This window comes from Idiotropiscis lumnitzeri, chromosome 14, assembly GCF_059441095.1.
Source record: "Idiotropiscis lumnitzeri isolate Australia: NSW breed Sydney's pygmy pipehorse chromosome 14, RoL_Ilum_1.0, whole genome shotgun sequence".
NCBI lineage: Eukaryota > Metazoa > Chordata > Actinopteri > Syngnathiformes > Syngnathidae > Idiotropiscis > Idiotropiscis lumnitzeri.
In genome coordinates, this window is record NC_142404.1 from 20,061,718 (window position 1) to 20,084,659 (window position 22,942).

A 22,942-nucleotide genomic window follows, 5' to 3' on the forward strand; every position below is an offset into this window, starting at 1 on the left:
GCACACCAGATCCAACTAGATGAAACGCAAAGTTGTTCCTTTTTCTGAGATGAAGTTCATTTTTGTCCGGGATGTGTGTGTGCGCGCGCTGAATGTCCTGGTTAAAGGAATGACATCTGGTATAATTCCGTCGCCGTGTTAATTTCTCGTGTGGAATAATTGGCGTTTTGCCAAACTTGCGACCTGTCAACATGACGTGCAAGTTTCGGAAACCCGACAGCGCTAAACGTGCAGACTTTTGTGCCGCCACGTTTTGCTCTAGAGCACGTCGGCCCCCCCCGAGCCGCGCCGCAGAACGCGCAGCGTGACGATGCGTCGGACGGCGCTTCGAAACCACGGGTAGAACCACACGTAGATCAACGGGTTGACGCACGAGTTCAGGTAGTACACGTTGAGCACCAGCGAGGCGCTCCACGCGCCGGCGGCAGCCAGCGTGACGCAGTAGTACGGACAGAAGCACACGAGGAAGACCAGGACCAGGACCCCGAGAGTCCTGGCCGCCTTCAACTCCGATTTCTTTGCTCTCACGGGCGGCGCGCGCGGCGGATGGCCGCACGTCACCTGCGAGCGCACGGCTCGCGCCTGCGCCACGGCGACCGCAAACACTCGCGTGTACAGAGCCACGATGATGGCGAGAGGGAGCACGAAAGTCACCAGCAGGTCCAAAACGGCCGCGCCGTAGTCCAGATGAATGACGCACTCGCCGTGGCACGACGCGTGCTTGCCGGGATGCGCCAGATCGTCCTTCACCAGGACGCAGCTCAGGAGGAGAGACGAGAACCAGCAGAGACAAACGCAAAGTTGAATCCGCTTCACCGTCACTTTGACCTTGTAACGCAGCGGCTGGCAAACGGCCACGTAGCGGTCGGCCGACACCAGCACCATGTTGCCCACCGAGGCCGACGTCACCGTGAAGGAGACGCAGTTGTACGCCGAACACACCACGTGGCCGTGGGGCCAGCACCATCGGTGGAGGTAGAGCTCGCCGGGCCACACCAGGAGGCCCACCAGGAGGTCGCAGACGGCCAAGGAGAGGAGGAGCAAGTTGGTGGGCGTGTGCAGCTGCCTGCGCGCGAGGCCGGCGAGGAAAAAGACAAAGGTAAGCGCCCGAAATGCACTCGGACCGACCGGCGGCGGCGGCGGCGGCGGCGTGTGCCTGAAGTGCGAGATTGAGGTGACGACCAGCACGTTGAGCAGCACGGTGACCACGCAGACGAAGCCCAGCAGAAGATCGGCCGACACGTCTTGGGACGGAGCGGGCCAAGGCTTGCGGCAGGAAAAGTTGGCCAGCTGCGGGAAGCACAGCTCCGGTCGCTCCTCGCTCGCCATCGTCCGGAAGAGGCGGCGCGGCGCTGGCTTTATCTGCGCCGCGTCACGTTGCCCCTCCCATTGCCACGCTCGCACTTCCTGTTCCGCCTTCCCGCCGTTGGCCCGCACGCTCCAACCACGCCAACGGAAGGAAGAGCCAACCCGAGAGATTGACGAGGGTCCAAAAAGTGAAATGGCAAATTAAAACTCGTCTTGAGGTCCTCGCGGGCCCGTTTTGAGGGCCCGACTGTCGTCGCTTGCGAGCGAAAAGCGGAACGGGAAATGAAACGACGCGAGCGCTTGAAGCCAAACTTTTCCAAACGCGACACGCAGACCGACGAGATCTTGCTTGTCGAGTCGCTCGTTCTCGGCTCTTTACTGCCCTCGTGTGGCCGAGGTTCGCGCCGCAGGAGGCGCTCGTTCAACTCAAGAAGCAAAAGATGCCCGAAAACGATCCAGATTCCTGCCGGTTTTGCTCTCGCGCGGCACATTTTCGTCTTCTTTCCATTTTAGTTTGGAGGGCGGCGGCAACGGACGAATGACGTTTCCTTTCGTTTCAAAGGAGAAAACGCACGACTTTTTTTCGTCGTTCGTGACGACGGTGCGGTCGGACTGCCGATATCATCGTCGCTCGTCCTGAACCGAGCGAGATGTCGCGCGAGCCGTTCGTCTCCGAGCAGACGCCGCCCGTCCGTCGCGTCAAGCGAGGCGTGACGAGCGTCTGCGTTTTGTCTCGGCTTTGAGAAGACGGCGGCGCGCTAAAAAAGAAAAACCGCCGGCCGACAAATTGTTTTTTGCGCCACCTCGTCGGCGACTCGGCAACGAGCTTGGCCGTTGGCGAACGTAGCGCGAGTGCGGCCGCGTGCGCGCGTCACGTCCGGTCTCTCGTCAGATTGTCTTCGTGTCGCTCAAGTGCGAAGAAGCAAACGACGGCGACGGCGACGAGTTGAGGAGCTCCCGACAAACAAACAAACTTTGCGCGTTTGTCACGCGCGTCCCCGGAGGACGTCCTCGGAGGTTTCCCGAGTCGGCCATGTTTTGCCGCCGCTTCACACCTCGGCTCGTTAGCGAGCGATGACGGCACGTGTGAAGACAACATGTGAGGCAACGCTTGCGTCGCGACAAACAACAATCGACTTTTTTTTTTTTTTTCATCTCCGTCTTGAACTGACGACCAATTGACCTTTCGGGGGCCTCAAAAACAAAAAAAAAGTTGTTTCTTTATGAAGCCAAACATTTTGAGCCAATGTCTAGTTTGAAAATGTCTCAAGCGGGTGACGTGAATTCATTTTGGCCAACGGTGAAGATCAAGAAAAAAGTCTGCCGCGTTCGTTCGGCAGTCAAGACTTGGAGAGCAAAACGGCGCCGACACCTCCAACTTGATCTTGAGCGGCGTCGGCGTGACGTGCAACGCAAAGCAAAAAGCGGCGCATCCGAGCACCGGCGAGTCGCCCGTTGGAAATGTGCGCCGACCCCATCGGGAGCTGGCCGCTTGCGACCTTTGCGGCGGGACGCTCCCTCATCTCGCTGGCTTTGGGTCGGACGGCAACCGTTCGAGGCTCATCGGAACATCCTCCTCGGACAAACTTTGATCCAATCCCAGCTGCGGTGGGCGGGGCTAGAGCCCAATAAAAGCGCGGCGGCCGAGCGGGCGCGGCGTCCGGATGGCGAGCGAGACGCAACGCCAGCTCTGCTTCCCTCAGCTGGCCAACGTCTCGTGCGTGTCGCCGTCGCCGTCGGCGTGGGAAGGCGTTCTTTTGAGCGCGGTGCTGCCCGTCGTCTGCGTGCTCACCGTGCTGCTCAACCTGCTGCTCGTCATCGCCATCGCCCACTTCAGGCACGCCCGGCGCTCCCGTCCGTTTGCGTGGGCCGCGCTTTTGGCTCCATCTTGTGGTGTTTTTTTTGCGCGCAGGCAGCTGCACACGCCCACCAACTTGCTCCTCCTCTCCTTGGCCGTGGCCGACCTGCTGGTGGGCCTCCTGGTGTGGCCCGGCGAGATCTTCATGAGCGCCGCCTGCTGGCCGTTCGGGGACGTGGCTTGCTTGCTCTATCACTCGGCGGCGTTCACCGTCACGTCGGCCTCGGTGGGCAACGTGGCGCTGATCTCGGCCGACCGCTACGTGGCCATTTGCGACCCTCTGCGTTATCGGCTCAAAGTCGGCGTCTCCAAAATTCGAGGCTGCGTGTGTCTGTGCTGGCTTTCGTCTCTTCTCTACACGGCCGTCCTCTTGAGGGCTCAGCTGGCTCGGCCCGAAAAGTGCAGCTCGTGTTTTGGCGAGTGCGTTCTTGAAATGGACGCGGGCGGCGGTCTGGCGGATCTGGTCGTGATTTTCGCGCTCCCTCTCGGCATCATCGTCACTTTGTACGCGCGAGTGTTTGCGGTCGCCGTGGCGCAGGCGCGGGCCGTGCGCGCGCACGCCGCGTGCGGCCCGCGACGGCGCGGCGGCCCGCCCGCCGCCAAGAAGTCCGAGTTGAAGGCGGCCCGGACGCTCGGCGTTCTGGTGCTCGTCTTCCTGCTTTGCTTTTGTCCCTTTTACGTGGCCTCGCTGGCGGCCGACGTCACCTTTTCGTCATCGGCGCAATATTTCGTCTTCCTCTTTGACTTCAACTCGTGCGTCAACCCCATCATCTACGCTTTGTTCTACCCGTGGTTCCGTCGCGCCGCGTGGCAAATCGTCAGCCTGCGCATTTTGCGGCCGGGCTCCAGCGAGGCCAACGTGCTGTAGACGCAACCGCCGCCGCCTCGCCTCGTCTCGTCCTTCCAACGTGACAATAAAGTGTGGAAATGTGCTGGCGCGTTTGCCGCTTTTGCTTTGGACGCCTGCGACACTTTGCAAGTCGCGTAAACAAAGAAAAACGCAAACCGCATCGACACGAGTGCAACATCATCATCATCGGTCATTAAGGCCCAAAAAAAAAAAAAAAAAAGGTCACCAAGCCAACGTACGATTCAAAACAAAGCGAGATAAGATTTGAAGGCCGAGTCGCAAACTTGGATGACGTCTTCAAATGAATTTCGTGACGGAATATGAAATCGTCGCACTCGCAATCTGCAAACGATGAAGACGACGCAGGACCGGCAAACCAAAAAAAAAAAAATGGAGTCGACGACGGCGTCGGAAGAACGAATCGCAAACGCCGCAAAGCCTCCAATTTGATTCGCGACAAAAAGCAAACTCAAAAGATTTTCAAAAATGTCGTTTGCGTCTTTTCGTTCAAATTGGGTCGAGTCGCGCTCAACGTTTTGCTCGATTCCAAATCGCATGCCGACGACGACGCAAAGAATTTGCTTTTTTTTGTGTTTTTCAACGAAGCAACAAACTTGCAAAGCCGCCGATTGCTAACCAATCAATCTTTCAAATCCGAAGCACTTTTGTTGGCCGAGCGTGTCACGAGACGCCCAAAAAATTCTGAGACGTGACGCGCAAAGACGGCAGAATAAAAGTGTGCCGTAACGACGTTTGTGTGAGCGCTGCAAAGAAAAGTTGTCATGACGACACAACCGCAAACGTCAAAGTTTTACTCAAATATATTTTCCAATATTATGTCAAACACGGGAGGGAGGGGCTTCGTCGCCACTCATGTTGACTGTCAAACAAAATGAAAAGTACGACGACGACGACGACGACGCGTTCGCCTGCTGGGACACGCTCGAGCGTCGCCTCCGTCTTGTTGTCTTGCGGCGGCGTCACAACGGATTGCGAGCCGCGAGCGCCGTCGCACGCTAATGAGCCGAGGTGTCGAGATCACGGCTGACTGAAAGCTCAAAGGGCCCCCCGCCCCCAAGGACACGCCGGGAAATCGACTTCATAGAATGGCTCGGATCACAAACAAATGCGACATTTGATCGGATGACAACACGGTTGAAGTCGAAAGCAACTTTATTGTCGAGCGTCGAGTCCGGACTGCCTTGTGCTCCAAAGTCCCGTTGTTGGAACGTGTGCAAAATGTGGTTTGCTCAAATAAGCCGAGGCGTCCGTGAAAAAAAAAAAAGGCGGTGCTTCGACAGCACGTGTTTGTCCAAAGCCGCTGCGCACCTTTTTGGCGCCTTTGGAGACTCGGACTTCTCAACTTTGCGTCCATAACGGTCTTGATGATTTCCTTCCGCACCACAGACCACGTTTGCGCTTTGCGATGAGCTGCGCTTCGGGGACGCCAGCGGCCTTTTGCTTTGCATGCGCCCAAACGTTTTTAGAGACGCTGATTTTGTCAAGCGTTGGTGACAAACAGATTGACGGACGACGCCGTCAACGGGACGCCGCACCACATCGCGGAGCTCCTCGATGGCACCGCGCGACAATCCCGTTTGTGGACTTCAGCCCTGCGTTCGGTACCATCATCCCGGAACTCTTCCGAGAAATTGACACGCCCCCTTTTGGAGCCGGGCTAGTTATTTTTTTTCGGTTTGCAGCATCGACGTGACCGCGGGGAGGCAAGCGAGGCGATGGCGACCGATCGACACCAAAATGCAAATGTTGGGTTCCGCGCAATCGTTTGGATTGATGGACATCAAACGTGAGCCGATGCGATCGCCGCCACAAAATGGATCGCTTGTCCACTTCGGCAGGCTGAAGAGCCAGAACGCGCACACGAACCCCCAGGGGTTCGATTTGGGAGGTTTAGCGACGCCGAAGTCGTGCCGACTCTCAGGAAGCAGACGGCCGGCCGGCGGGCTTGGTCCTTTATTCGATCCGCACGGAAGAATCTGAAAGCTCGGAGAAAAAGATTGCGACGCTGGTATTCTGAAATCTGCCCGGCAACACAAACTAGCTGAATTTTGATTGGATAAAAACCTCAGAGGACACGATGGTGAGACTCTCCAAATCGTTGCACCGCCGTCATCGCCCGCCGCACTGCAAAATGGTGTGCTAACATTCCGGAAAGATTTTCTGTCAGATTCATCGCCGTTGCTCGTTATCGTAATACTCGTCGTCGTGCACGTAACAAATTCCTTGCGTGATGAGCCATTCTGATTCGATTAAATGACAATAACTAAATACATGTAACTTTAATTTTTCATTTGAATCGTCCCCCAACTGGATGGATTTGTTTGCCACTGGACGACGACTCCGCAAGGACAAATATCGCCACCTGGTGGACACTACGCGTACTGCATGCGCACGGCCTGCCAGGAGATGGCGTTTCCGTTCAGGCGGCCAAAAGTCACGAGAGAGATGAGCGAAAAGAAGAAATGAAGACTTGAATTTGGACAATTTGGACAATTTTGCGTTTGGGAATCAGATTTCAAAAGATCATTTAACATTTAGAGAGCAGAGTGAATCGCAGGTTAATTTGAACAAAAGGAAAATAAACCATTTTACATCTACAAATGTTAGTAACGGGTTCATTACATTTCAACAAAAGTCGACAATATACATGCACTTTTTTTTCCACCTTTGAACCTGATTGAGAGACAGAAAAAATAAAACAAGCAAAATGATTTTCTTTTATTTTCTGTTGGACTGTACAAAGATGACACACAGTAGATATCAGCACAACAAAACGTTATTGGACGCGCACACACAAAACATGAGCACAGATCAACCCTCAGCAAGCTTGAAAGCAAATGAAAAGGACAAAAAATTCGGACGTCTTTAATGCTATCCCACACGAGAAAAAGTTCGCCCGCTCACTCGAAAAACTGCCAGCCAATCAACGCTACGGCGACTTGGATTACATCTCATCTGATTTGTTGCCCTTTTTGTGCCATTTCGTCCCAAGAGAAAACGCAAAAGCCGATGGCGCCTCGTTCACGTTTCATTTGCGCCAACGACTGAAGATGGAATAGGAAGGGAAACGGAAAAAAATGGCCGGCAAACGCGGGCCGACTTAAAGCTGGCAGATGGTCGTCTCCACCACAAACTTGCTCTCAAAGTGGCGAATCTTGCGGCAGTCCAGAACTTGGCGCTTCTGCATGCCTGCCAACACACAAGCAAACGAACGTCACCTCCGTCGGATGGCCGAGCGCAAAGCGTGGCGCGCTTGCCATTTTCTTTCCAGATTGCCGAACGAAAGCGGACGCGAGAGCGCTCGGCGCCAGCGTACCCAAGATGCGATCGCGCCGCTGCAGCTTGAAGGTGTCCTTGCCGCGACAAAGGTTGCGGATGAAGCCGCCCATCTGCTCCACGTGCTCCAGCCGCTCCGTCACCACCATCTCCTCGTGCACCATGTACGTCTGCGGCAGGTACGTGCCCGCCTGCGGAGGGCGCCAAACACAAACGTCAACATCAACCAATAGGTGGCGTGCAAAGCCGAATGACAAATGCTACGTGCTAAGCTAGTCAAAAACAAAAAAACACGAAGATTGGTTTGTTTTTATTTTTTTGAAGTAAAAACATCAAAAGGTGACATTTGTCCAAATGGGAAAGGTCCGAGCTTGGCGCTAATGCTAACAACAGATGCTAACGGCTAAGCTCGTCCGAGGACAAAACATGAGAAGCGATGAGTCGCGTGCGGCAGGTTGCAGCAAAACACCAAATGCTCCGACATAATTGAGTTCCCTTTGGCTGGAGAGCAGCCGCCGCGTCTCTCGGCGTGGGCTGGACCTCAACGTTTTGACTCCGCCCACGCCGACATCATTTACCTTGAAGCGCCTTATTTTTTGTTCGTCCGTCTCATGACATCACGCTTTTTTCTCTTAGCATTGACTGGCGACTCTATTGCGCGCTCTGCTGGTGACATGAGGTACTGCCCCTTTTCGATGTGGACGTCTTTTTGTCCCCTCAGGAGCGCGGCAACTCGCCCATTTTCGGGGCTCCTGAACACGCTTGATGAGTTTCCGTGGCTCAAAGTTTCGGACCACCCCACGCGGAGTCGCGCCTCAAATTGCGCTCCGTGCGCTAATGCTAACAAGAAAGTTTGCGAATAATACGAGACCAGTTACGTTGTGCTAAGCGGGGGCGGCAGGAAGGCACCCCAAAAAAAAAAAAAAAAAAACTAGTCGCTGCTGCTGCTAACAAATGTTAAATGCTAAACTTGTCGCTTGCGCCAATTTTGTCAACCACCAAAACGTGCGACTTATGCAAGAGTCAACAAGCGCGGACAGAAAAGGCGAGCGCGACCTTGATGCTGGCCAGCAACTCCATCAAGTCGCCGGGCGGCATGACCACGGAGGTGTTGAGCGGGATGACGTAGCACTTGTTGAGGCTCAGGTCCAGGTAGGCGGTCAGACGCTGAAAAAAGCACACGGCAACGAGGTGAGAGGTCGTCGGCGTGGCACGGGACCGACTCGCTCGCTCACCCTCTGGAAATCGTGCACGATGTCGGCCGGGTCGCCTTCTGCGAAATCGGGCACGGGCACGTTGATGAGCTCCACCTGCTCCCGCTCCAAAATTCGGATTCGCTCCTCCAGCTGCCGCAAAGGGTTGGAAAGCTCCGCCTCCACCTGCTAACATGGCCGTCACTCAAAAGTCGTTTCTTTCAAAATGATTCACGACACGCGTTCATCTCATGGCCAAGAAGTTTCGATCCAATTCATCCATTGCCATTTATTCAATTCAACTGACTTGAAGTTGACACAAATGTCTCTTCAATTCTGTTAGCCAATTTATTGAATTTGCAGTCTTGATTCAATTTGTCATTCTTTTTCACAAGCAGTCAAATATTTGTTTGCAAATATTTCACTTCCTTTCAAACAATTTCCGTATTTTCACGGCCAAAAGGGCGGAGCCTCACTTGAGGCTGCCGTTTCTCCATTTCACACATACACGAGACGCATAGCATGCTAGGAGAACGGCGCATTTGGAGAACGGGAGCAGCCGGAGTGCGCCTTATGGTCGCCCAAATACGCTCCGACACTTGAAAGCAGACGCAATCCCCGTGAGACGCTGAAGCGGATGTGCAGATCTGAAGCGGCGGCCATTTTGCTGACCTGCTCCAGTTCCGTCAGGCTGAGGTCTTCCTCGCGGTAGTTGACGCCGCACACAAACACCTCGCCCTCCTACGACAAACCAACAAAAACAAACAACGCAGCCGATGGACGCTTGGACAAATCGTTAACGTCTCACACGCGCGCTTCTGCAGCCGCAGACGGCGACCGACTCGCCTCCAGGAAGTAGTAGCGGTACAGGTAGGCCCCGCCCACCAGCATTCCCGACAGCATGAGGGCCAGACCCAGACACGTGCACCAGCGCCACGCTCGGAACCGCTGCCGGCGGACCAGCACGGCCGTCGCCGTCTCGGGATCCTGCGGGAAAACCAAAACCGCATTTGACAAAAAGATCGTCTCGGGCACGTTTGCCGCCTCCAAACCTTCTTTTCAAGCGTGGCCACTTTTCGTGGCTCGACTCACGAAAGACGGCAAGCAAAATGTCTGGTTGTCGAGTCGAACCGAATTTTCTTTTCAGTCGCCAATTCTGGCGGCGCTGCTCATGTTCGGCTCGTTGCTTCGTCGGATGGGCTTCGGGGTACGACTTTTTTTTGGGGGGGGGGGAATGGCATTACGATGATTACGCCGACAGTGGCCCGTCGTTACGAGCTCGCAAAACCTTTCAACACTTCGACGCTTGGCACGTTGCGCTTTTAACACTTTGCGTCTCCAAAACCCGATAACCATAAAGCAGACTTGAACTTTCTTGTGTTGCTTAAAACATTCCGACGCAACTCCCAATTTGGGAGCAACAGTCCGACATGTCGGGTCTGGACCGGGCCGCCACACCCGCCAGGTGCTCGGCAGGCTTTGCTGACAGCGCACACGCACACGCACTGGTGACTCATGGCAAAAACATTTTGCAAAATGTTGCCAACTTTACAACTTTAGCCCCTCCCCCTCCCCCTCCCAAAAGGTGCGAGCGGTCCTCTTGACACACAAGCACCAGAAGATGGAGGCGCAAGCGTGTCTTGTTCTTTTCACTTCCCGTCAAATGTTTCTTCTCAATCGTGTTCCGCTGACGGCGATGTAGGATTTGCGCTCGCCGCTTTTTAGCGATTAGCGGCTAATCTCTTTGCTCCGAGCAGCTTTGGCTTTTGCAAGCCGCTTCTGGACGGGCAAGACGTTGGCGTCATTCTTGCGCTCGGTCGCAGATGTTGAACTCGAGCCGCACCAAAAATGCTTTCAATCATCCTTGGCGCCTGCAACGGGGCAGTTGTCGCAAAAAAGCTTTGACGCAACACACTTAAACGGCGGCGGTCGGGTTGAGGGCTGATTTTGGAGTTACAAGTCCACCAACTTTGTGATCAACTGGCGTGTTGCAGAAACAGACGTATCACTAGAGAGCATTGTTCGTGCGTTGCTGCTCAAATAGTGGGGCGTGGAGCCAAGCTGAGGGGGGCACGTGCATGCTTATTTCCCGCCGTACTACAATAAAGTGTAATTGCACTTCCACTCCAGTAGTTGGCAGTGGCGCTCTTCTTGCTTATTGTGCGCAGCGAGTAAACTCGACCGTGTAGGTTTGTTTGGCAACCAAAATGCTTTTATTGAAAGTTGCGATGTGGCGTGGGCCGCAATTTTTTTCATGCAGAAAATAACTGAGAAGCACTGCTTTGAGGTTAATAACGCTCCGTTTAAAAGGTTGTAAACATACGCAAGGGTCTCCCTTGCGTGACAAAGCGCAGCAAAAATTAAATGAAGCAGTGGACATCTTGTTCCTTTCAAGGCCGCCAAGAAACAAAGCAAACGCCAGTTTTCAGAAGAAAAAGGCACACACTCACTTTGCAAAGAGTTGGGTGAATATTTGCACGATGGTTGGCTTCGATCGCCCAAAAAGCAAAAAAGAAGACAAAAACACGTCAGTGAGACGTTGTTGGAAGTTGTGATTTGCATTTCAACCGAAAGAGTTCAAAGTGACGAGAAGGCGAATTGGGGGCAAATAATGGCGAATAGGAAGGCCAAAACGAACAAACACTTCAACGTGCAATTCTAATCGCCATATGGAAATATTTCGATTGTATTGTCAATCCAGCAACAACTGCCATCGAAGTGTGTGGCGAAAAAAAAAACAACGAAAACAAGGAAGCTGACGTTTCCTACCGAACAAGGTTTTAGCCGCGTTAGCCCTCTTTTTTTTTTTTGTCTCCGTCTCTTTCTCTCTCACTTACTTGGTAGTCCTGGTCGGAAAGAAGCGTCAGCGAGTCCTTCACCTCTTTTAGGGACAAGGCAGAGTTGAAAGCCACTTTGACCATCGTGAAATCGCTTCAAACTTCCCCTCGACGAAAAATCGCAAGCAAAGGCGAGACTGGGCAAGAAAAGAAAAGAAATTTGATTGTTGAGGCAACTTGGACGTTCCGCTTTCGGGTTGAGTTGAGTTTCTTTTGTTGTTGTGACGCAACGCGGCGGAGGGGGGGGGGGGCGGGGCGGAAATAGAACGTGACTTCCGGTTGCCTTTCAACGTAACAGACAAGACATCAGGCCAAATATTCCAACGCATCATATTTGATCGTTCTCTGATCAACAGCCGATCGCAACGCAAACATCAAAACATCGGAATCGATTCGAATCGAATCTCTCTTTTAATGGCGTATCAAATGTTCAGCTCGGAAAGGACGACCTTCAAATCAGTTCGTCAATTCCCCTTTAAAGAAGAAATGGGTGTCTTCACAGAAGTGAATTTCATTATTCATAAAGAAGTAGCTCGTGGTTGATGAGTCCTGCTGCAAAGTTTAATCTATGTATGTGTTGAGAAACAGAAACCCAGAAAAATAACTTTTTATTTTTATGACTCTATTTTCCTTCATTCTGTCTGACTGTCAGAAACCACAAACAAATCAAGTGTTTGATTTTTTTTTTTCCGGTTGTTGACTTGATTTCAATGGCGCTCTTTTAATCATCACGTCACACGAACATCGCATGTGTCCACGCGTGCCAGGTCGCAGAATAGTTCTTTTGACGTCGGCATTGTGTTCAATTCAATTGTTCAAGTCGTGGCCTTTATAAGATGGGAAGAGGAGCGCTTGCATAAATCACGTGACACGGAGGTGACCTTGGACATTTTTTTCCCTCCACCCTGTGCATGATTCGGCCGTCCACGGCTTTTCCCGGCTTCGGCACCGCCCCGGTGGGCTCATCAGCGCGGCGCACGCGGCCAGGAAGGAGTGATGGAACTCGTGGTCAGAGAAGCGCATGACGGAGCGGCGGGCGTGGACGCCATCCTCACGCTGCGGCGTCAGCTCCCGCTTCAGGTCCCGGAAGGGCAGGTTGAGTTTAAAGAGCACGCGGTCCTCCACGCCAAGGTCCCGGCAGAGCTGGCGCAGGGCCGCCGCTCGCTCCTCGTCCCGGCGGTCCCCGCAGCTGCCGATCAGGACCAGCCGCAGGGAGGAGTCGTCCGGCCTCCGGGCCAGAAGTTTGCCGAAGGTTCGGATCTGCAAAGAGCGGTTCTTCTCGGGCCGGAACTGCGCCACCGACACGATGGAGCGCCGCTCGCCGTCCTCCTGGCCGCGCGGCTCTTCCCAGCCTTCCTCGTGGTCCCGGAGGTCCCCGAGACCCAGGAAGGCTTTGACGTGGCAGGGCGGGTAGACCGGGCTGGTGCGGGCCGGGCAGCGCCACAGCGCCAGGATGTGGCCCAGCGTCCAGGTGGAGTTGACCAGGACCAGGTGGTTGCACGAGCCCGCCAGCCCGTACAGGACGGCGAACATGCGGTAGTAGCAAACCTCAGCGCGGCGCTGCCGCCGATCCGGTCGGCGTTGTTGAACCTGACGCACGGAGACAGCAGGTCGTGTCAACGGACAAAAACGTGTGACATACACAAGCGCTTTGCATGAATGGGCAAAATGGCGTCGACGTCACGCAGGGGAAAGGACGGGGAGAGATTTCGATTCAGAAATGCGTTGATGGGAATGGAAAGGCGCTTTGGAAAAACAAAAAGTTTGGTGAAAGGTGCGCGTTGCCAAAGGGAACAAAAAGCAGACGCGTCCGTTATCTGTACCGCTTGTCTTCACAATGGTCGCGGGGGTCCCAGCTGTCTTCAAGCAGTAGGCGGGGTCACACCCTGAACTGGTCGCCAGACAATCGCAGGCCCATCAAGTCATAAAAGCAAACTTGTTTTAAAAACAAACTTGCTCCAAAAAGGAATTGTGGAACGGATATGGGGGGGGCGCTCAGAATTAAAGGGGGCTTTTTTTCATTCAAGTATTTCTAATGTGGAGCTTCTTTTTTTTTTTTACTATCAGCTATCATCCTACTCAGTTTTCGAATTGTGTTTGGCATTCAGCTTTCCAATGAATGCGATTGAATGTTCTTGATGAAGAGAAGAGATTGGAATGCCCTGGCGGGCGCACGTCGGTGCTGACGGTGGGGCAGTGGACGTAGCTGGCGACCCGGCAGCCTCCCAAGGAACTTTTTTTTCTTTCATAAATAAATTCATCATTTAAAACCTACATGTATTTGAACTTGCGGTATTTCTGCAAAAGAAAGAGAAAATAATCAATCATTTGAGAAGAGGTTAAGTACCAATTTACAACACGCTATCTGACTGTACAAAGCCCGAGTACTTTTGCCACCTCTAAAAAAAGCAGACCAAATGTCACAACTTTAAAGCAGATTTGATTTGAAATTCCGGTTCGAATCGATAGTATACCAATATTTCTCAATTGATTTATGGCTGGATAAATGAGAAATAAATGAATGAATAATAAAGCAAGCTACCGCCTAGCATGACTTTTTTGAGTATTTACTTTTGTGAACATGTTCCAAAACGAGAGACATTTACCTTATTAGATCGCAGAAGCAGGGCGAGAAATTGTGATGATGATGGAGGTCCGCCATATTGACAGCTGACGAAGACCCTGGACTGACAGAACCGGTATGTGTCACGTGACTGACGGAAATAGCCGAAGTTCATTTCGGTAATTGTCGAGCGTTGTGAATAATTGGACATAAATGCTATTGAAACGACAAGTCATATAACGTTGTATTGTGTTGTATATTATTTAATATACAAAAAAAAACTGAATAGTGTCGTCTCCGTGTTATCAGGCCCGGTTCCTTGCGTCATTTCCGTTTCCAATCCGGTACGGAAGTCGCGGGAGCGATCATGGCGACCGCCGTGACGGTGAAGCCAACAAAAGAGCGTCTGTTGAATGTTTTGGACGATTTGGAGGTCTTGTCTCGGTAATATCAAATCCTGTTACTTCATTATAGTGTTTGGAAATAGTTAGCTTGCTATTTCTCTCCACTTGGTCATTCAGTCGCCTCTCCTGTGGTTGTTTCTGACCACGTGACTACTGTTTTCCTTTCCAGGGAGCTGATCGAAATGTTGGCTCTGTCCCGGTGTCAGAAACTCCCCCAACCCGGCGAGGACACACAGGTACCGGGCCTCGTGTGTCGGCATACGAGCCGCTGACATCCGCAGGCACTTTGTACTGTGAAGAGAAACATTAGATGCCGTCAAAAGTCTACTTGCGAACTCCCATGCTCGTAAACTTTTCCGTTTTCAAATTAATTAACAAATTCGCCCTTATTGGCCTGTTTTTTTGTTTTGTTTTTTGCTTCTTTTGTCACACCTCATGATGCCACCCACATTGCAACAATTGACCCAATCGTGATTTTTTTTTTTTTACGGTCTTTCTGAAGCCAGAAGCCACCTTGAATAGGAAAGTAGTACATTCGTTGAGTTCAAGAAAGTATGTGTAAAAGGTGTGAGACATATCGACCATAAGTTGAAATACTGTAAAACGGGTGGAGGCAGTATGGGGAAGTCTGCATTTGATGAAGAGCAGCGAATATTTATCACCATTTTGATGTTATCCAAACGTGCATGCCGGTGTCAGATCCTGGAGCTGCTGGTTCTGCGCGACCGCGAGTTCCAAGACCTGATGGAAGTGGCCCAGCAGCAGGGAAAGGTGCACCAGGAAATGCAGCAGCTGGAGAAGGAGGTGGAGAAGCGAGACAGCGACATCCAGCAGTTGCAAAAGCAGCTCAAGGAGGCCGAGCACATCCTGGTGCGTCACGCCGCCATCGTCAGACAGACGCATCCTCGCAAACTCCGACACTGCCTGCGCCTTGAGATACGAGTGACCCCACTGACGGGTGTTTCCACATACGAGCTGAGATTTTTTTTAATTGTTGCTTTGATATGTACAGTATGCATAGACTCAACTCCGTACTTCCAAGATCATCACTTTTCGGGAGACCTCAATGATGCCACTTTTGTCGAAACGTTAACATTCCATAACCAAACTCAAAAGCCATTTTCAACACTTTTTTTTTTTTCTTTCCAGCTGTAGCTAGTGTACATGGCATGATTCTTCAAGTGTTAAATATTCAATATTTGATTTAAAAGTAAAATAGATTTTGTTTAATAGGGAAACTTATTTTATTCATCCAAATATAAAAAAAAAACAAATATTTTAGAGCTGTACTTTTGATACCGTGATTTTATTATTCTAAAAAAAAAAAAATGTCCAAATTGATGTGCCTCATTCCTAATCAAATCGTCTGCAAAGTAAGCTGGAGTCGCTGCTTGCAAGCAAGTTGGCCTGGCTGCATGCGAGGCGATGCTTGCAACTTGGACGCTGGCTTGCTTGTTATCTGCATGCGGAAAGCCGCAATGGCAGTTGAATTAGTTGGTGGAGATCCTGCGTTGATGCGACGGGTCTCCCTTTGTTGTCAGGCGACAGCCGTTTACCAGGCCAAGGAGAAGCTCAAGTCCATCGAGCAAGCCAGGAAAGGTGCGCCGACACGCCCACGTGACCAATCGATTAAGTGATTGATTGACAACCTGTCGCCCAGCAGGAAGTATATCGTCCGAGGAGCTCATCAAGTACGCGCACAGGATCAGCGCCAGTAACGCTGTGTGCGCGCCGCTCAACTGGCTTCCAGGTTTGGTCTTCCTTTTGCCTCTTGCGACCAGTCCATTCTCTGAAAACCCAGATCAAAGCTTTCCAAAGAAGTGGATCTTGACAGTTTGCCTAACGTGCGCTCGTTCCGTTCACGCAGGTGACCCGCGGCGGCCGTACCCCACCGACCTGGAGATGCGCAGTGGAGTGCTGGGCCACATGGCCAACCTGCCCACCAACGGCGTCAACGGACACCTGCCGGGCGATGCCCTCGCCGCCGGAAGGTTGCCAGGTAGTCCGCCCGCCATCCTACTCCTGTCTCATTTGTTGCCAGTTGTAAACGCCCCGCCCCTCGCGTGTGTCCCCTGTGCGCAGACGTGCTAACGCCGCACTACCCCTGGCAGTCATCGGAGCTGTCGGCGGGCATGCTACCGCCGCACCACACGGTCGACTTCGGCCTGGAGCCGCCCGGGCACAACAAGGAGAACGAGGACGACGTGGAGGCCATGTCCACGGACTCCTCCAGCAGCAGCAGCGACTCGGACTGAAAGACCGATGTGTGTGTGTGTGTCATTTTCTTGTGCTTGTAAATAAAACGTTTTGAGTACAAATGTTTTGTCTGTACTTTTGTGTTTTGTACAGGTATTTAGTTGACTCTGTGAAATTAAAAACTGCTCGCCCGGTGGATGAAGACAGACAATCAGCCAAGACTTAAAACAAAACTAATTCAGTTAAAAGATTGCTGTCATCAAAAATTTATGTTTTCTTACGTTAGTTTATAAAAATGGTGGTTGTAATTTCCTTATACTGTTTGCGTTGTTATTGCTAAACGACATAAAAGAAACGATATTTGAGTTATAAAACAAATTTATGACTGACAAAACAAACCAGCTGCCGCCCCCTTCAAGGACCTTCTGGAAAGTTATGTTATGTGGGTTGATCGAAGTACAGTCGTATATTAGTGTAGGCGATATAAAAAAGGTTGACATTCTGTTGTTTTTGTAACTTGTTGGATCGTGACTAATGCTAGATTGCGCCGCTAAATTTACAAGACATGAGGAAGAAGCATTATGAATAAAGTGATCTAAATACAGCACGGACGTGATGCGTTCATAAATACTCTAGAAATCATTTCTTTGCATGACTTAAGAACGTTTCTGGTCCATTATTTCAAATGCTTTATAGTGTAGGCAAAGTGGCAACGTCACGACAGCGAGAGGAAGCTCAACAGTTTTATCGTGTCCTACTTCTTCAAACGCGACATCAGCTGGAGTTTGGCCGCTTGCCGCGCATGCGCAAAACCAGTCATCGCCTGACACGCAGACATGGCGGCGTCCCTGATCTGCGGCCGTTTGACGGCAAGCTTGAGAAATTCGGGACCCAGAGGCGCCATTAGCTCCGCTTCCAAAGTGAGTGTGTGACCACCAAAGAGCGAAGGCTTCGGTTGCCGGGCGGTCGGTCGGAGGGGCGCCGCCGCGGCCTCCTAACACCGCCGCAACAGCCACTAAAGTGACAGGGTCAAACGGACATTAGCCTCATTGCTCGTTGCTTTAAATGCGAACCAGTGCGATGTTAGCTTTCATGCTAAGTCTTAAATGGTCGCACAGCACTCGTGCTCTTGTCGGCATTTGGTGTCTGAATGTTAGCAGCGAGCTGCCATGTGGGTGACCTCCAGCTAGTTAGCCGGACAAGTGAGTCTATCCTACGCACGTATGAGCTAAATGTGTCATCGCAGCGAACGCAGGTAAACAAGCTATCGAGTGACGTCATCAAACGTCGTCAACGAGGCTACTGTCGCAATTGACTACTACGGTACTTTGTTGTTGAAGCCCTTAAAATATTCTGTAGGCAGATAGTATTCCCTCAATGGCACTTTTACACCATCTAATCAGTTTGCCGTTTACGCAGAAGAGTGCGCAAGTCTCTCATGAATCAGGCATCTGTGCATTCACCTATTCGCGTATTTAAAAAACGAAATATTGAAAATATATATTTTTTGGTGGTGGTAGTCCATGTCTGTTTCTTATTATTGGTAAATAAATAAATAAATTAACTTAAGCCTGACGCTACTCAACAACGTCAAAATGCTGATCACGATTATTTGGCTCTGTATTCTTATCTCAATTATTAACCAATGATTCATTCATACTACGGTAACATCAGAAATTTGATTGCACTACTTTTCAACAAACGAAATGCTAAATGAAACTATATTCATGGATTTTCATTTTATCCAAAATGAAAATTGTCCGACGTCTGCCTGCTCGCCTCATTCCAAGCTGTGTGTGTGCATGTCCAGGTTCTGGCGGGTTCTTCCGGTCTGTTTGGGGGCCACACGTCGTCGTCTTCTCTGCCGCTGCTTCAGCAGCAGCAGCAGAGGAACTTGTCCCTCCATGAGTACATGAGCATCGGCCTGCTGAAGGACGCCGGCATCTCGGTGCCCGCCGGCATGGTGGCCGGCTCCTCGGACGAGGCCTACGCCGTCGCCAAGCAGATCGGTCAGTGCCCGCAAAGCAAAAACGAAGTCCGATGTACAGCATTCAGTCCGTGTGCGTGTGCGTGTCTTAAATAGACATTAGCGCTGCCAAACTTGGCGCCCGGCCGGCCTCAGTGGCATCAGGTGGCAACAGCTGTGCTGTCATTTGATTGGATGAGACCTTTGGCAAAGGGCACCACTTAGTCGTCCCTCAGCAGAAAATCACTTTGGTTAGCAAGACTAAAACTGTTGCATTTTTGTTGTTAAAAATGAAGAAAGAGGAAAAAAAAGTTAGTCGCAAGAGGTTTCATTGTTTGGGGGTTTAAAAAAAATGTCATTCATATATTTCTAGATTTTTTGATATTCTTTAACAATGAAGATGTATCAGTACTTTAAAAATAATGTAAGAGGATAAATTATTTTCACAGAAACATTTAAGTTACAACAATAGTTGTATTTTTGGAATAAATTGAAACATTACGCATAAAATATGAGGTGAAAATCGTAGAAAAAGTCGAAATAGATTTTTTTTTTGGCAAAAATGAAATGAGATTTTCTATTTTTTGGGGATGGGGGACGCTGTTTTTTTTAACAGAAAAAATATGTAATTAAATAGATTTGAGTCCAACTTTTTCAAGAAATAAGTGACTAAAATAAAGTAATTAGTTTGAAGAGAATGATAATTGTCTTATTACTTGTAATACTTGAATAAAGTTTTATAATTCTAGATCGTTATTGTGTGCTATGTTGTGGCTATTTTCAAGCGTGTGTGTGTGTGTGTGTGTGTGTCAGGTTCTAAGGATCTGGTGGTGAAAGCTCAGGTGCTGGCGGGCGGTCGAGGGAAAGGAACGTTCGAGGGTGGACTAAAGGGAGGCGTCCGGATCGTCTACTCGTAAGTGCGCCGCTTCTCTCCTCCGCCATATTGACCATGACGATGATGATGATGTCGCCACTGTCGCCATGGAAACAATACAAGCTCACTTGAGCTGCAGGTGCAAGCAAAGTGCGAGCACTTTGTCTGACTTTGAATTTGAATTGTTGCTGCTCAGGCTTCCTCTTGCATTCCAAAACAAATACTGAAATATGTATCGGATTGAAATGTAATTTCTTTTGTGTGATTTATTGATTTTTTTTTTTATTATTATTTGAGCACATTTGGCGTTAAGAGGAATCCAAAAGTGACTCAAATGAATCCATTTTCTTTAATATGATAGAATTTGCATTAGGTTACCAGCTCATTATTTTTGAAAATGAAACCTTTGTAAAATGCAAATCCATGTTGAAAGTAATCCTGTCAAGCTTGCTGATGAGGAACTCCTGCATTTTGTGGCGCGCGGCAGGCCCGAGGAGGCGCGGGACATTTCGTCCCAGATGATTGGTCGCAAGCTGTACACCAAGCAGACGGGTGAGGCCGGTCGCATCTGCAACCAGGTGTTCATCTGTGAGCGGCGCTACCCGCGCAGGGAGTACTACTTTGCCATCACCATGGAGAGGTCCTTCCAGGTACGCCTGCAGCTGGTCCCCCCCCCCCAAAAAAAAAATAGTTATGAGAGATTCAGATAGTCCCTCCTGTAAAAAAAAAAAAAAAAATAATAATAAATACCAGTCACAATTATAGGGAATAGTCTTCATCCTCCCCCAGAACATGCTAGAAGAAAGTCAATCTTCATATTCCAGAAAAAAGTCACGATATTCCCAAAGTACTTCTTTCTTTCTTCGTTTTTTTTTTAAACAAGGAAAAGCCGCATACTGAAGTCAGACTTTTCTTGCAAGCAAATCCACAACAATTTGGATTTTTAGTGTAGAAGTTTTTTGATTTCAAGTTCAAAAAGATCCCAATCAAAACTTTGAAAGTTGTTTGCACCTCGGCCACCACTAGATGGCAGCACGTGACAAACGTCACCCATGTTTTGGTTTTTCCGTTTTGCGAGCGCGCTGGTGCTTGCTGGGGAGATTTAGTGGAGTGAGACAATCAATATTTGACTCCCACATTTGGAAAAGGACAAAAGACGGCTGCGGTGGTCATGCCGCAGCGCACTTTTTCCAGTTTGCGTGCGTTTGTTTGCCGCAGGGCCCCGTGTTGATCGGCAGCTCGCAGGGGGGCGTCAATATCGAGGACGTGGCGGCGGAAAATCCGGACGCCATTGTCAAGGAGCCCATCGACATCGTGGAGGGCATCAAGATGGAGCAGGCGCTTAAGGTGGGCATCGATCCAAACGCCACAAAAAAAAAATTGTGTGTGCTTGTTGTCTAAATCCGAAATTTGCTCTTTACCGTTTGTCCGCTCACTTTCCAGCCACAATTTGACTTTCCTGGAGATCACACGCTGACTTTGTCCACTTTTGTTTTTGCTATTTACAAAACTGCCAAAGATGAACTTTTTTTTTTTTTTTTTTGGGATGTCACCATAAGAAAAACTAGAACGAGTATATTCCAGCGCAAGAATACTTTTTCAAATATTTTTTGGGGAAAAGGCCAGAATGTTTCAAGATTATTCCTTGAAATTGTAATAGAAGAAAAACAACTTATTTAAAGCGGTATTTTCTTACATGAAAAAGAATTGGGACATTTTTGTGAGGGAAAAAAAGTTTTCATCAAATTGTTTTCCAGAAGATTTTTTTTTGTTTACTGTAGGAAAAGAAATTGTCTTTTTTTTCATGTTAATCAAATACAAAATAATGTAAAGAATTTTTTGAAGTAATACAAGAGGAGAAACAGAAATGTTTTCAGGAGAGTCGTCAACTTTTCAAGTCCAAAAAAAATGGTCTTGTGAGCAGATATTTTCCAAGAATTCCAGATTTTATTTTCTAGAAATCTCAGTATTATAACAATAAAGTTGCAGTTTCGACAAACATCCACAATTGCTTTCTAACGCCCCCCCCCCCCCCCCCCATAACAAAAAGGAAGTCCAGTCAAAATTGTTTCCCGTGAACGAGGCGAGCCGCTAGAAAATTGTTCAGTTCAACTGACTTGCTTGGCTCACTGCTGCTGTTTTGGCTTGCGACAGTCATTGGGCCAAAAGGAAAGAAAACGTACGTGCGTTTGGCCCGTAGGTGGCGCAGAAGATGGGCTTCCCGCTGCCGCTGCAGAAGGAGGCCGCCGAGAACATGATCAAGCTCTACAACGTCTTCATCAAGTACGACGCGTCCATGCTGGAGATCAACCCCATGGTGGAGGACTCGTCGGGTGTCGGTAGGCGCGCGCCAACGTGCCGCACGCGACAAAAGATGGCGTCGGCAAGTCAAGCTATTCCGTTTGGGGCTTGCAGTGATGTGCATGGACGCCAAGATCAACTTCGACTCCAACGCCGCCTACCGGCAGAAAACGGTTTTCGAGCTGCAAGACTGGACTCAGGAGGACCCGCGAGACCGGCAGGCGGCCAAGGCCGACCTCAACTACATCGGCTTGGACGGAACCATCGGCTGCCTGGGTGCGTCCAAACGTCGCCGTCGTTAAGTGCCAAGACTGGCGCTCGGGGACGTGTCGCTGCCGTGCCACTTTAAAATCATTCAGTTGACGCCGCGCGGTCACGTGACATCGTTAGCTCGCCCGCATCGTGTCGAAAGCCGACGCGAACGTTGCGCTTCCTTAGCGCTCACGTTGCGCTTCCTTAGCGCTCACGTTGCTCGCTTGTGATTCAGTGAACGGCGCGGGCCTCGCCATGGCCACCATGGACATCATCAAGCTGCACGGCGGTACGCCGGCGAACTTCCTGGACGTGGGCGGCGGCGCCACCGCCCACCAAGTCACCGAGGCCTTCAAGCTCATCACGTCGGATCGGAAGGTGAGCTCCGCCCGCGCTCGCCCGGCCGGCGACGCGCGCGCTAATGCCGAGGCGCTAACTCTCCCGCAGGTTCAGGCCATCTTGGTCAACATTTTCGGAGGCATCATGAGGTGCGATGTCATCGCCCAGGGCATCATCATGGCCGTCCGCGACCTCGACCTCAAGATCCCCATCGTCGTCCGACTGCAAGGTGACAACAAGTCTTAAAACGGCAGATTGAGAAAAAAACACGGCGAGCTCGTCGCTCACCGACGCTGTCCATCAGGTACGCGTGTGGACGACGCCAAAGCTCTGATCGCTGCCAGCCCGCTGAAAATCCTGGCCTGCGACGACCTGGACGAAGCTGCCAAGATGGTACGCACACGCACGCACACGCACGCACGCGCGCAAAATGAAATGCGGCTTGATGCATCCGTTGGTGTGCGGGCAGGTGGTCCGGCTGTCGGAAATCGTCTCGCTGGCCAAGGAAGCGCAAGTGGACATCACCTTCCAACTTCCTATCTGATCTTGCTCCGCCCTCTTCCCGGCCGCACCTCACCTGGACACTCCCCCGACAAAAGCCGCCCCTCCTCCTTTTTCTTCCTAACGCACCTTTTGCTTCCTCGTTGGCTTTTGTGGCTTCTTGCTGACCTTCGTTTAATGCGCACACGCACGCACTCCACCAC

At 50.8% G+C, this 22,942-nt stretch overlaps 5 protein-coding genes and 1 pseudogene across 10 annotated transcripts; 3 read left to right on the forward strand and 3 right to left on the reverse strand.

The window, feature by feature from the left end:
- Positions 1-258: 258 nt before the first annotated feature.
- LOC148323954 (trace amine-associated receptor 1-like) lies at positions 259-1,329 on the reverse strand. Of its 3 annotated transcripts, none has more exons than XM_088314623.1 (2): positions 1,262-1,329; positions 259-1,066 (listed from the first exon to the last, which is right to left on the reverse strand). In XM_088314623.1, the coding sequence occupies exons 1-2, from the start codon at positions 1,327-1,329 to the stop codon at positions 259-261; spliced, it is 876 nt and encodes a 291-aa protein (XP_088170749.1). The 3 variants fall into 3 exon arrangements, with proteins under 3 accessions (XP_088170749.1, XP_088170748.1, XP_088170747.1); XM_088314622.1 differs by having other exon boundaries at positions 1,157-1,329; XM_088314621.1 differs by having other exon boundaries at positions 259-1,329.
- A 1,643-nt stretch (positions 1,330-2,972) lies between these two features.
- Positions 2,973-4,034, forward strand: LOC148323955 (trace amine-associated receptor 13c-like). 2 transcript variants are annotated; one of them, XM_088314624.1, is made up of 2 exons: positions 2,973-3,145; positions 3,221-4,034. In XM_088314624.1, exons 1-2 carry the CDS (start codon positions 2,973-2,975, stop codon positions 4,032-4,034), a joined length of 987 nt encoding a protein of 328 aa, XP_088170750.1. The 2 variants fall into 2 exon arrangements, with proteins under 2 accessions (XP_088170750.1, XP_088170751.1); XM_088314625.1 differs by having other exon boundaries at positions 2,973-3,049.
- A 2,706-nt stretch (positions 4,035-6,740) lies between these two features.
- LOC148323956 (integral membrane protein 2B-like) lies at positions 6,741-11,588 on the reverse strand. 2 transcript variants are annotated; one of them, XM_088315308.1, is made up of 7 exons: positions 11,344-11,588; positions 9,353-9,493; positions 9,179-9,247; positions 8,549-8,692; positions 8,370-8,480; positions 7,354-7,504; positions 6,741-7,226 (listed from the first exon to the last, which is right to left on the reverse strand). In XM_088315308.1, the coding sequence occupies exons 1-7, from the start codon at positions 11,425-11,427 to the stop codon at positions 7,138-7,140; spliced, it is 789 nt and encodes a 262-aa protein (XP_088171434.1). In that variant the 5' UTR covers positions 11,428-11,588; the 3' UTR covers positions 6,741-7,137. The 2 variants fall into 2 exon arrangements, with proteins under 2 accessions (XP_088171434.1, XP_088171433.1); XM_088315307.1 differs by having other exon boundaries at positions 8,549-8,695; positions 11,344-11,586.
- Positions 11,589-11,890: 302 nt separating this feature from the next.
- LOC148323957 (GDP-Man:Man(3)GlcNAc(2)-PP-Dol alpha-1,2-mannosyltransferase pseudogene) lies at positions 11,891-13,396 on the reverse strand (annotated as a pseudogene). The gene is made up of 2 exons (XR_015846502.1): positions 13,167-13,396; positions 11,891-12,933 (listed from the first exon to the last, which is right to left on the reverse strand). The product of XR_015846502.1 is annotated as a GDP-Man:Man(3)GlcNAc(2)-PP-Dol alpha-1,2-mannosyltransferase pseudogene (transcript).
- An 819-nt stretch (positions 13,397-14,215) lies between these two features.
- Positions 14,216-16,628, forward strand: med4 (mediator complex subunit 4). Its single transcript, XM_088315254.1, has 7 exons — positions 14,216-14,350; positions 14,480-14,546; positions 15,010-15,180; positions 15,852-15,909; positions 15,974-16,060; positions 16,178-16,309; positions 16,393-16,628. The coding sequence occupies exons 1-7, from the start codon at positions 14,274-14,276 to the stop codon at positions 16,563-16,565; spliced, it is 765 nt and encodes a 254-aa protein (XP_088171380.1). The 5' UTR covers positions 14,216-14,273; the 3' UTR covers positions 16,566-16,628.
- A 635-nt stretch (positions 16,629-17,263) lies between these two features.
- Positions 17,264-22,942, forward strand: sucla2 (succinate-CoA ligase ADP-forming subunit beta). The gene is made up of 11 exons (XM_088315771.1): positions 17,264-17,426; positions 18,317-18,515; positions 19,286-19,385; positions 19,834-19,996; positions 20,565-20,693; positions 21,547-21,685; positions 21,762-21,923; positions 22,135-22,277; positions 22,347-22,467; positions 22,543-22,631; positions 22,708-22,942. The coding sequence occupies exons 1-11, from the start codon at positions 17,343-17,345 to the stop codon at positions 22,780-22,782; spliced, it is 1,404 nt and encodes a 467-aa protein (XP_088171897.1). The 5' UTR covers positions 17,264-17,342; the 3' UTR covers positions 22,783-22,942.

Coding starts and splice junctions, on each gene's coding strand:
- LOC148323954 (XM_088314621.1), bottom strand. CDS start 1,329: ATGGCGAGCGAGGAGCGACCGGAGCTGTGCTTCCCGCAGCTGGCCAAC.
- LOC148323955 (XM_088314624.1), top strand. CDS start 2,973: ATGGCGAGCGAGACGCAACGCCAGCTCTGCTTCCCTCAGCTGGCCAAC. Junction 3,146..3,220: donor ATCGCCATCGCCCACTTCAG/GCACGCCCGGCG, acceptor TTTTGCGCGCAG/GCAGCTGCACACGCCCACCA.
- LOC148323956 (XM_088315307.1), bottom strand. CDS start 11,427: ATGGTCAAAGTGGCTTTCAACTCTGCCTTGTCCCTAAAAGAGGTGAAG. Junction 7,505..8,369: donor AGTTGCTGGCCAGCATCAAG/GTCGCGCTCGCC, acceptor CGCCCTCCGCAG/GCGGGCACGTACCTGCCGCA. Junction 7,227..7,353: donor GCGGCGCGATCGCATCTTGG/GTACGCTGGCGC, acceptor GTGTGTTGGCAG/GCATGCAGAAGCGCCAAGTT.
- med4 (XM_088315254.1), top strand. CDS start 14,274: ATGGCGACCGCCGTGACGGTGAAGCCAACAAAAGAGCGTCTGTTGAAT. Junction 15,910..15,973: donor CATCGAGCAAGCCAGGAAAG/GTGCGCCGACAC, acceptor GTCGCCCAGCAG/GAAGTATATCGTCCGAGGAG. Junction 16,061..16,177: donor GCCGCTCAACTGGCTTCCAG/GTTTGGTCTTCC, acceptor CCGTTCACGCAG/GTGACCCGCGGCGGCCGTAC.
- sucla2 (XM_088315771.1), top strand. CDS start 17,343: ATGGCGGCGTCCCTGATCTGCGGCCGTTTGACGGCAAGCTTGAGAAAT. Junction 19,997..20,564: donor CCATGGAGAGGTCCTTCCAG/GTACGCCTGCAG, acceptor TGTTTGCCGCAG/GGCCCCGTGTTGATCGGCAG. Junction 20,694..21,546: donor AGATGGAGCAGGCGCTTAAG/GTGGGCATCGAT, acceptor TTTGGCCCGTAG/GTGGCGCAGAAGATGGGCTT.